The sequence below is a fragment of the Etheostoma cragini genome, chromosome 23 (genome assembly GCF_013103735.1).
Source record: "Etheostoma cragini isolate CJK2018 chromosome 23, CSU_Ecrag_1.0, whole genome shotgun sequence".
NCBI classification, from domain to species: Eukaryota; Metazoa; Chordata; class Actinopteri; order Perciformes; family Percidae; genus Etheostoma; species Etheostoma cragini.
Window position 1 is genome coordinate 8,887,476 of NC_048429.1, and position 12,643 is coordinate 8,900,118.

The following is a 12,643-nucleotide window of genomic DNA, read 5'->3' on the forward strand; positions in this document are numbered from 1 at the left end:
AATCACCGCTCAGCACTTAATGTTATTACACCTGGACTTACACTGAGCATCTAGCATTTCTAATTCCATTACTCCATGCTGGCATTGAGCTGGTTCTCATGGGTCCGAATTAGTTAGAATCCAATAAAAATGGACGGTGCCAAGTGTTTCCTCTGTGAAATTTCCATTTACTGTACAGAAAAAAACATGTCACCGGCAAGAGTTTTGGTGCCAGCTGGCCGCAAAAAAGGCTTTGCCATGTAAAACGTAGTGAGAAAGGAAAAGGAAATTAGGAAAGTGGATAAGAAGGATAGATCAAACTAGAAAGCATAGGGACAGAAGAAGGGAGGAAAAGGAAGAGAGACAAATAGACGGGATGGGCAAATTGAGCTGAAAACAGCAGATGAAATGTAGAGAAATGGAAAGACTGATGGATGTTGATTTGACAGGAGAGATGTGAGCTGGGTGGATGGAAAGATAGAAGAGATAGATTGACTTAAAGAGAGGAGTCAGGGATGAAGAAAGAAGATAGGGGAAATAGGGAAATGAAGGAAAAATAGGATTAGCTGTAAATAGAAGCATTGTTGAGTTGATTGTCGTGATACATTACTAGTCATTTGCTGAAAACATTACATCTGAACTTTATTTAGCTAGTGAAGTGACCGTTCAAAACGTTCCTGTTTTGATTAGATGTACGGTTGTTGAGAAAATCAAAGGACAGACAGACAGAGACTCCATTTTTGTTAGATTGAATTTGACGGTATAACTGTTCGGGGTTCTTGTTCAAAAAAATGGGGATCTTAATCTCTTGGATAGGAGTTACAGATGAGGGAGAGAAAGGATTTATTGAAAGAGTCGAAGAGAAAAAGTTGAACATGTGCGCGCGCACACACACACACACACACATACACATATACACACACACACACACACACACACACACACACACACACACACACACTGCAAAGGATTCTGCAAACATTTTGTGCATTCCTCAAGAGTTGCCCTTCTTTCTTTGTGTACACAATCATCATTATTGAATCAGGAAGCATGTAAATGGTGGATGCCAGACAGTTTGGGTCATATTTTTCCAATAGCTTTGTTTCATGTTCCAAATATTTGAACTAATTTGAGACTTTGTTGAAAATCTGTCTGATTGTCTGATTGGTTGTATTTATTGTCCTGATTCCTTTTTAGCAATGCCATGTTCCAAGTTCTCAGCAGCTGTCTTATCTTGAGTTTAGTGTTCTTATTGCTATTAAAAATGATGGCCCAAACTACATGGCCCACATTTTAATAAACCTTCATTTTTCAAATTAGTTAGTAAATCCACAGATTAAAAAAACTAAAATCCTCTAAACTAAGGATGTTTTTGGATCCACTCAAGAGAGAGAGAGACGAAGATACTTTTGGAACACATCATTTCATTAGATATTGGGTATGCTGATGTTCAGACTCAGCTGGTTTAATAAAATAACCGAGGAAGAGGCGGCCTTTCCCTTTAAGTTCCGGCTGGTCTTCAGTCAAAGGTGGAGGGACTGAAGCTGGACTTGGCAGATCTGAGTGTGAATGTGTTTGACTGTGAGAATATGATGCAGGAAAATACAGCGTGCAAGCTCAGCAAAGCGTTTATTTGCATGATACGTTTTTAAAATACAGTGACAATCATCTCTCTCTCTTTCTCTCTCTCTCTCTCTCTCTCTCTCTCTCTCTCTCTCTCTCTCTCTTTGCCTTGTCTTCCTCTCGTTGTTGCGTGCACTCTGCACCTGTTTCTATCCTCTCCTTATCAACCTACAGTATGACTCATTTTTCCTCTCTCATGTGTCTCTGTGTGCTCATATCACTATGTTGCACTTGTGCGTGTTATTGTTCATGCACACATGTGCGACAGTCCTTGTTCATGCACACACGTGCGACACTAACTGTCACCAAGTTTAGAGTACAAATGTCCAAGCCAAAAGAGAAGAAAAAAAAAAGCTCTATAAATGATGTATTTATGGCTTCTATTATCTCTGCATTTGAGTTTGTGTTTGTGTGTTGTTTTGTGTTTTTCACACATGAATGCTCATCGGTAACAGATGGTCCTCAAACCTGTGTGTTTATTTAGTCAGGATGGAGAGATAGGTGAGGAAGAGAGAGAGAGAGGGATGGCGTGAAAGAGGGAACAAGGTAAATACAGGGGAATGATAGTGGGGGGAGAAAGAGGCAGATGGACAGTGGGAGGGAGAGCGATGAATGGATTCGAAAGAGCAAGGAGATTCATGGAGAGAATTTCACAGAGAAAGAGAGGAGGAAAAAGGAGAGGAAAAGGAAGAGCCTTCTACATTCAGGAGTCTTATGAAACTTTAACTTTAATGCAGTGAGAGAGAGAGAGAGTGTGTGAGAGAGAAAGGGAGAAATGGCAGCCTTTTCCCTCTGTTTTTCTCCTACACAGACACAGTGCTCCTTTTACAGTGTGAAGAAATAGAGAGGAAAAAGAGATTTGAAACCGAAAGGAAAGAGAGGGTCAGTTTCCCCTCCTTTTCTTCAAGGCCTTAATTTTGTGAGCTTTCTCTCTCACTTTCTCTCTCTCAGCATGTGTATGTGTGCATGTGAAGGCCTGTGGTAGCCTTGTCTTTCCTTATAAGGAGTGGGTTCGGGAAGAGTTAGTGAGGAATGAACAGAATTACGGTGCAGTCACTCCCCTTTTTTCCTGCTGAGAGATATATATATATATATATATATATATATATATACACATCAGTCTATCTGGTTAAAAGAGCTTTACATCTGTAATATGTTTATTTTAAATAAATGGGACAGATGCAATGCCTCTTCTCTTCTCTCGTCTTGCTCTTTAACTGACCATGATGTTGCATCTCCAAGTGACTGATTAGGGTCAACATTTCACTCCTACCTTTTCTCCCTTTCTCTCTCCTCTCTTGGCCTATTTTGTATTCATGCTCTCTCTCATGTAATCTCTTTCATCCCTACTTATTCTTTTCTCCTTTTGTTTCCATATGCGTATACAATCTGATACTTATTTTCTTCCTTCAGCTTGCTCTCCTTTTTTTTGTTCTTGTGTTTCTTCCGCTTTTTCCTCTCCTTTTTATTTCATTTCCTCCTCTTCATTACGTTCTTCATCCTCCACCTTTACCCTCAGAGAAAGAAGAGAGAGAGAGTGTGTTAATCTCCCTGTTGTCTGATGCCTGAGTGGGCGAAACCGCTCACAGTCATTGCAGCATGACCGCTGCCTCCAACATTATGTCTGCATGTGGGCATTACCGTGCGTGTGTGTGTGTGTGTGTGTGTGTGTGTGTGTGTGTGTGTGTGTGTGTATACATGTGTCTGTTTGTTAGGGAGGGGTGGGGGGTGGGGAGGTGTGACTCACCCAGCAAGCACAGAATAATCAAGGGATGAGACAGAGGAGTAATAACGGAGAGATGGTTAATATTGAGCGACAGATGAGCAGTGGCTCGAGGGGGATGGCGAGTGGATGAAAGAATTGTCACCAGACTCACAAACTGCTCTTCTCTTCTCATCTCTTGTCTTTTTCTCTTCTCTTCTTCCTCTTAATATGATTAAGATTTATGTAGACTGCTCATTAGGCAACAACGGATCATTAGTTTGATTTTCCATCCTAAATTCATCATGTTCTGTTGGTATGAATTAACGTCGTTTTTAACATTGTTTTTTGCGACAATTATTTTTCTGCTTCCAAAGATACAGGTACATACTGTATCCATTAAATTAATTGTATTCCAACTATAATATTTTACTTGTAAACCCTCTGTTGCAGAAGCCATTCAGTTTGTGAGAAGGCCATTTTAATCCTGCTAGTGCGGTGGATTTGGCGCTCGACCCAGTGTAGAAACGTCATGACCAGGTCATGTTGAGTCCCACATTTGCAACTTTCATGCAACTGAATACTGGAGCTCAGTTAATCCTGCTCGTCTGTAAGAAGTCACAAGCAATACTTATTTTATATTTCAAAACAGTGTTACAGCTTGTTTGTAAGACCTTCTGAGAATCTTCACCCACTTCTTCCATCAGCTTTGTGGCCATAAAACACATCAGAAGAAGTGTGTTAAAAGTTCAAAGGGTGGGAAATAAAACTAATACAGTACAGCTGATGGTGGTGTTTTATTGTTATGATCAAATGGATCATTTAATACCTATGGGTACATTTGTTAATGATATCAGCACAGCTGGCCACCGGCCCGAAGCCCCTCAGACTCAGACGAAAACAAAGAAGGATGCTGATGAAAGCGCCTATTAGCAGCTTGTTGGAGGAACTCGCCACATCTCTTATTTGCATGTATTGATTTTATAACCACCTTTAAGTGACCACTAAAGTTGAGGCTGTCGGAATGCATTAAAAAACTCTGTTTTTTGACTAACCGGGTTACTTAAATACATGGAAACGTAGGCAATGGTGTGCATGGATATCACAGTATATACCGTCATTATGACATTTGAATAGTTGACTGACTTGTGATCATAAGGAACACATAGAAGTGTGCACCGCTGTAAATCGCTGATATGAAAGACATTTTCCAGAGACTGTTCATTTGTTAAACGTCACTGGGATCAGGACAATTTCCCATGTTGCACTTGTATATATCAGCTTGATGAATTTTTTATGTCAGACATCTGAAGGAAAGATTTGTCATCTTGATTTGTTTGTGTGTTTGTCACACAGTTTAGATGTATATTTTTTTCTTGCTATTTCATCTTTTTGTGAATATATATATATTTAAAACTAGAGTGTAAATAAAGCGATGACCAGAAAAAAGAAAAGGGAAATAATCAATACCTTATTTTTTAATATAAGATTTCTCAAATGAACATGTGAATGTGTCCTGGATGTTTCTGAATGCACGTGTGTGTTTGCATGTCTGTCTCAGTTTTGAGTGCTGACCGACCCTCTCAGTCCCCTGTGTAATCAGGACGTGTCTGGCAGGGTCAAAGGTGAAGGAGCTAAAGGCAACTTGGCAGAAACTGGGAAGAAAAACAACTTGTATTTTGACCCTCTCTCGCCCTCTCCTCCTCTTTTTTTCCATCCCTCTATTTCTGCCTAGACAATTAACATGTTGTTTTCCCTACCTCACTATTGTTGCTTCTTTTTTCTTTTTCCTTTACTCCCTCTTTTCCTTCTCTCTCTCTTGTGGTCTGGCATTTGTCAGCTCTACATTCCAGCTGATTGTGTGTAGGAGGGGAGGACTAGCACAAGACCGTGTGTGAATCTGAAGTCTTTATAATATTTAAACCATTGAAATTGTGTGTGTTCACAATGTACAGTATTTACTTGACTGACTTCAGCAACACACTGATTTGCATCTCCTTGAGCAAAAGCATTGAGGCTGTGTGTGTGTGTGTGTGTGTGTGTGTGTGTGTGTGTGTGTGTGTGTGTGTGTGCGCGCGCGCGCACGCTTCTCTCTTTTTGGCACGCATACAGCTGCGTTTGTCCGTGTACATTACTGTTTATATTCATAACTATGGCTGCAACCAATGAGTCCTATCATTATTGATTAATCCCCTGATATTCGTTTACCATTGTTGGATTAACTGCTAAGATAAAAGGCAATTAAAACATGAGGCACTTCAAAGTGCTCTACAGACAGTTAAACTTTAAAAGGAATTAGAAACAACTAAAAAATAATGAAATTAAAACTTAACTAAAGTTATAAATATTAGAAGGCTGCCGGAAATGACAAGGTTTCCGTAGTTGCTCTTCTGGTTATCTGTTCCACAAGTATGTGTGTGAGTGTGTGCAGGAAAAATAAGGACAAATGCCAAAACCACCCAAAAGGATTAGGTTTAATGAGATTAGATAGAGGAAAGCTGCACATTTTTAATTTTTTTTTATTTTTTTATACTTAAACCAAATAATTTTATGATAATTTAATTACAATTGTTTTCTCTAATCTTCTGGGATCAACTAATTAATTTTGTATTTATGCACTATTCAAAACAAAAGAGATTTTGTGCAAATTCTTGCATATGTTCATTGAATGGTGGGCCAATGTAAGAATGTCTGAGGTAAGAATCTTGTAGACATGGAGACAAAATGATTAAACTAGAGAGAGGGAAAACGATGCTTTCTATCACTCTGTGTTTGTCTGTCTGTCTGTCTGTCTGTCTGTCTGTCTGTCTGTCTGTCTGTCTGTCTGTCTTTCTTCGTCTCAATCTTCAGGGAAGTCCTGTAGATGTCAGTCAGTTGTTGACACGTGTGTGTGAAGAGCTATGCTATGAGTCAGCAGACAAACCCACTCTGCTTTACTTTACTCTCCGCTACGTTTTACATTCTACGCTTTATTGTAATATTCTGTACATCCGTCTCAATGGGAATATAAAATGAACAGAACAAGACAAAGCAGGAAACACACTGCCCTGGCTGTCATGGAACATTAAGCAGAGCTACTGTGTTATTAAAGACAGGTGCTTTGATAATATCTTATAACCTTTCATCCTGTTATGTGTGTGAATCTGTTTGTGTGAGCATGAAGTGTATTTGTGATCACTATCTTTTTCTCTTCTCCTTTTTCTTCCTTAATATCTCAGAACTGATTTTCTTCGACTCCCCACTCATCTGTCTCATTCCCTTTTTCTTTAATCTCGTTCTGTCCTCTGTCAATGTTGATTAACGATAGCTGCAAGGGAACGGTAGCATCTCTGACTTTTTTTCTCTCAATGCTCCCGTTTACATGTAGAGACCCTCATCATGCTGCTGTAGAAGTATGGTGCTATTTTGAGCCTGGTTAGTGGTATAAAAATAGTGATTTACCCTCTGCCCCAAAGACTAGCATTATAAGCTAATCATCGATTTGCGCTAGCTTGTTTCAAGCTAGAGACAAATTTGATTAGCATGAAAACATATTCTAGAAAACGGTCGACACAGTATACATATGTTAATAACCCCTAGGTCCATTTGCACCGGAATTGTCCTTTAACCTTCTCTTTCATTTTTAATCTCTTTTTGCACTTTGCTACCTGCAGTATTTAAAAACTCTGATAAATGAAAAATACTCAGTGGCTGTTGTTCAGGTTATGTGTGACGCATTTTACAAAATTCTGGGGACATTATAGGGACAACAAATGCACACACAGACCCCCCCCCACACACACACACAAACAGGGGTATGTCTTAGGGGTAGTCAGGTCACGTTGTCCTCAGCCATAATGGTAGTGATACTAACCTGTCAACACACGTTTAGCACACACTCATTCACTCAAGATGACATACCGTATGCTGTCTCAGTCAGCCAGTCACATGCACATTGCAAATGTCAGCCTTGATCTATTTTGTCTATTGATCCAAGTACAAATTATCAGTGAATTTTAAACCCACATATTGATCACTGCAGTCAAAAGATGTTTTTTTTGAATAGCTCAATATCATACAGTGCCACTTTGGGCTATACAGGTTTACATCAATAACCATTAGGGGTCCACTAACCTTTTCTTTCCTGATTCCGATACCTCAACTCAGGGCATCTACCGAGAACTGATCCAATACTTGGCCTTACTTTTTTCCAGATTTAAAATCTATATAACTTACTGCGTTAATTGCAATGCATTTTTTTTTTTTTTTTTAAGATTATTTTTTCGGGGTTTTTCCCTTTATTAGAGAGAGACAGTGGATAGTCATGTGAAAGGGGGAGAGAGAGTGATGGGCAATGACACGCAGCAAAGGGCCGCAGGCTGGATTCGAACCCGGGCCGCTGCAGGACTGAGCCAACATGGGGCGAGCGCACTTACTCAGTGAGCTATAGGTCGCCCCATTGCAATGCATTTTAAAGTAAGTTAACAAGGCAAGGGTTTACTGTGGCACAACTGGAAAATGATCCAGCGTTATGGATTGGTTCAGAAAAACCTCTGCCTGGGTTGTTGGGTAGTTTATTGCATTGCCTCGTACATAACCTAGTGCAATTGTTTGGAAAGCCCAACATCTAGGTTCCTGGTATAATAAAGGTTAAATCCATAGTACTGATTAAAAACCATGTCAGACCTCTGTAAATGTTTTATAGTCCTGTTGTGCAATGGAACAGTGAAAATCTCCTCAACATCTCATCATCATCATCTCATCTCTTACATTTATGAGTCTAAATGTGACTTCTTTCTCTACCTACAGCATTTTCAGTGCACCATCCAGGCTTTACAAGATGAGCTCAGAATCCAGCGAGATCTCAATCAACTCTTCCAGTCCGATTACTCCTCGGGTCACCTCGGAAATCAGACCATCCCCCCACAGGAAATGACAGAAGAGAACTTCCTGCGTCTCCACAGCGAGTACGAGCGACAGATGAAAGAGCTATTCCTCCTAAGGAAGACTGTGGAAGAAATGGAGCTGAGGATAGATACACAGAAACACACACTAAATGCCAGGTAAAGTGTGAAATATACTGTTTCATAATTCCAGGGGCGTCTTGCTGCCATTTTAGGTTGCCAAACTGTGAAGTGTAGCTTTAAATCTGTTTTTTCTTTTCTAACAGGGATGAATCCATAAAAAAGTTACTGGAAATGTTGCAGAGCAAAGGCCTGTCGTCACGGGCAACTGAGGAGGACCATGAACGAACAAGGCGATTGGCTGATGCTGAGATGACCATCCACCAACTGGAGGGCCTACTGGAGCAAAAAGACAAGGAGATGCTACAACTCAGAGAGGTGTGTGTGTGTGTGTGTGAGACTGGCCAAGGAGAAACAAAGTGCATTCAAGCATTCCCCTGTGTGTGGGTGTGTGTCTTTTGTTGTTGTAAGAGCCAGATGTGAGTGTGTGCAAATCTAACCATGTCATATCAAGGCAAGGTTCTTGGCTGCTTTCACTCTTAGCTCATATTTCGGGTTAGATATAACACAGAGACATCAACACACACACACACACACACACATATACACACACACACACACACACACACACACACACACACACACACACAAAACTCTACAAAAAACTACAGTCCGCCCAGCAGCAGTTCAGTGGACCAAACACTAGTTTGTTTTGCATTGCTTGAACACAGTTTTCAAAACTCTACACACTTATCCCATGACTTTAACCACAACCTGCAACACTGTGGATATACAGCACTTTGTTCAAATGCTAACACACTGCTGTCACAACTGTTAACCACACATTCAAAACAGAATGGATTTCAGTGTGGTGCCTATCAAACACTGTTGATTGCAATTTTAACTGAAAGCCTTAGCAGGTGTCTTGTTTTAGACTAGTTAGAGAACATATACGGTTTTTATATAGAGACGAAACACCAAATAAGAATGAAAGAATTACACTGTACTGTTTGAGAGAAATAAGTAAAGATTCCAACATGTCCAGGTAAGATGTCTGAGGTTACATACACAGCTATAAAAAAAGTGAAAAACACTTGCTTTACTATAGTAGAACTGTGTACTTCCTGTTTTTCAGAAAGTAATGGAAACACTAGATCCATTATTACTTAGAGATGATGATGAAGACAACTAACTGCGGGATGCTTGAGAGAGGCTGGATAAGTCACACTATTCTTCAATACTGTTATGTACCTTTTGTTTTTTTTCCAGCAAGAGGTGAACTGTTTAGCTCAGGTGACTGTTTGTAGTGCAGACTGTAGTTTGAGTTTTGCACATGTAGCTCCAGCTGTGCCCTCTGTTGTTTAGCAGTCGGGAAAAAACTAACTCCGTTCATCAACAGCATTTGTTGTTATATGCAACAGCTCCCTCTAGTGGTGACATAATGTTAATGAACAACAGATTATGTGAGACACTCATTTGTTCATAAACAAAATGTTTATTTTGAGCATACAAATTGCCTTTGATGCACTTTGATATATCTTTCGTGGACATTCATTTTCAGAAACAATAACTGTAAACACTTTTTTTATTTGAAAATATAATTAAGTTCCAAATGACTGGAATAGGGTAAATAAAAAGATAGAAACACTTTTTTAAAGTGTAACATACAGGGAATAGATAAAAATGAAATGCTTATTCATCATTTACAGATAGCTTTTATTGTCCCAGGACGGAAATTTGTTTCCACTGGCGCACCTGCGCATGTCTCACACACATGCACAAAAAATATCGCAGACAAGGAAAACATGCAAAATTAAAATACTTTTATACTAACATACTTGTGTCACTAGACAGAAGAGTCAGTGTGCAGGCTGATTTTATTATATATCTTATTTTGACAGACCAAAACAGTATGACATTTTATATGGGATGATATTATTCATCTTAAGAGCCACCAGGCTGTAAACTGTTTCACTCATTGAAAAAAACAAAAAACAAACTGATATCAGACCTGCTCCGAATGCACCATGGGCTACAGTTGTTAGGGAGAAATACACTTAAACATATTTTTCAAAACATATTTAGGACTCCTACTCCAACACATTTACTGGCCGATGTTGCTTCACATTGCATCAGTGTGCTGGACAGAGTTTCTTTTTCTGTTAGTATTTATCAACAGCAGACATTGTTCAATGCAAAGCAGACAAAAATTAAATTAGGATTTTGCAATATCTGGAAGACAGTGTCAGTGCGGGTTACAGTAAAAAGTTACAGAAATAAATAAATGTAGAAGTATCTGTTGTGGATTTGGGTTGCAGACTTCCTGCTACACTGCTGACACCTATTTTTTAATTTCACTAATAAACAGACCAGACCTTGTAACTTCCTGCAGCTATTTTCAAAAATCTACAAAAATGTCCCTATAGTGAGGATGGAGCGCACATGCAGCAGTGAAAAGGGAGAGTACTGCACTACAATTATATTATTGTATGTAATCGTTACAGCTGTGGAATTGATTGCCAAACAAGGGAATATCTGTGTGTGTGTGTGTGTGTGTGTGTGTGTGTGTGATCATAAGCATTCATAGCATTCACACTAGTGCCTTAGGTCACCCTACTATCCCTTTCACATATGTGTGTTACTGTTTTCGTGCTTCCTGGCCCATGCATTAGTTGTCTTTGTCAACCTCCTAAGTGTGTTTTCTCCAAAGAAAAGCAGTGATGCATATGCTGCTACGTCCTCCCCTCTGCTTTCATTCCCTCCCTCTTTCGTAGTCTTTCTTGCCATCCTTTCTTTCTCTTTTTGTGCCTTTACATTTGCACACCCCCTTCTTTCTTTCCCTGTTTGCTCTCACTTCATTTGACTAGTGAGTTGCAATGTGCTTGCAACAGATAGGACTTCGTTGCATGTGGCTCAGTAAATTTTAGGAATTTTAGGAACAGAATGTAGTAAAGATCTTTCAAATTTTTGCAGGTTTATTTGTTAGCGACGTATACTATTACTTTAGTTTAGTGTATGTTGGCATGCTGTAGTTTGATTCTCAAGCATTTGATGCCTTAAGACTGTATTTCTCCATTTGGACTGAAATGTTTTGTTTAATTAGGACTTTTTGAGATTCTAGGTCATTTTTAATTTAATTTGAACCGGAAGGCTTCAAAGCTGGGCGCTGGCTTCGGGCTGTCAGCTTTGATCAGTTGTTAACGTTTGAGGCGGTGTGAGCTTAGTTAGTAGCGTTCCACACAGTTGGAAGGATGTGGGATGGAAGGATCGACCCAAGGAGGCTAAAAGCCACCGCCTCTGCGAGAGGGAAACATCTCATTCCCGGCTCCCCCTCCATCCCCATCTCTCCCTCTTTTCCAGTTTCTCCCTCCATCTCTATTCCACCTCCTTTCCACGTGTCTCCCTGCTTTCAACCCTCTCCTCCTTATTCCCCTTCACGCCATCACCAACTGTGTTCCTCTCCCTCCTTCCCCGCACCTTCTCCTCGTTCCCATCGCCACTCCAGGCATCCCGTCATCCTCCCCTCTTCCTGTCCTCCCCACCATCCCTATTTCCTCGTGGCCTCCTCCTCTGTCCATTCCCATCCCCATCAATCCCTCCAGCACTCTCCGTCCTTCCCCGCTCCCGCTCCACGGCCTACACCGGCCATTCAACCCTCCCTCCATCCTTCGCCATCAGTCGCCCTCTGTCCTGGCCCTCGACCTTCTCCTCCCTCACTCCATTGCTCTGTGTCTCCCTCTCTGCCGTCCGCTGACCATCGCGCTGTCTGTGTCTCTCAGGAGCTGCACAGGAGATACGAAGCAGCTCCGGAATCAACAAAGACCAAGGCCTTGCAGACAGTCATCGAAATGAAGGTAAACATGTGTTGCTGATTATTTCATGTAAATCAGCTAATGTATCGTTATCAGAATTTTTTTGATACCCCCAAATAGTGATCAGGTATCACCCTCAAAAATCCAGTATCTGTCTGCAATATTCATTATCAATCAGTGTTACATACTGTTGTCTTTTTAATATTATGCATCATGATACATGACCTAAAGATAATACCTTAACACAGTTACTAAGTCAAAATGATTTCATTTGAACACATCAACCTGAACATTTTTAGTTTCAATCATCAGCATATGGAAAACAAATTCTTTACATTTAATCATATACTATATACACTACCGGTAATAAATCTGGAATCACTTACAAATTTTGATAATACTAATATCTACTGTCTATCTATCCGCACATTATTAGCAACCAATCACCCAATGGTCCAAATACACATTCTGTCTACTAATACTAATCTGACATCCTTTAGAAAAACTAACTGAGAAATATAACTAAAAAACTAACTGAGAAATATGTATATATATATGTATATATATGAATATATATATATATT

The 12,643-nt window shown here is 39.9% G+C and overlaps 1 protein-coding gene across 18 annotated transcripts in view; it reads left to right on the forward strand.

The window, feature by feature from the left end:
- LOC117938420 (ELKS/Rab6-interacting/CAST family member 1-like) overlaps positions 1–12,643 on the forward strand; it is a 111,342-nt gene that overhangs the window by 17,042 nt on the left and 81,657 nt on the right. For all 18 annotated transcript variants that reach the window (XR_004655382.1, XR_004655383.1, XR_004655384.1 and 15 more), the window contains exons 5-7: positions 8,093–8,346; positions 8,454–8,625; positions 12,027–12,101. Coding sequence is in view for 13 of the 18 variants with exons in the window: in XM_034862993.1 (XP_034718884.1) it covers positions 8,093–8,346; positions 8,454–8,625; positions 12,027–12,101 (501 nt within the window). In the remaining 5 variants the exon portion in view is untranslated. The remainder of the gene's footprint in view (positions 1–8,092; positions 8,347–8,453; positions 8,626–12,026; positions 12,102–12,643) is intronic.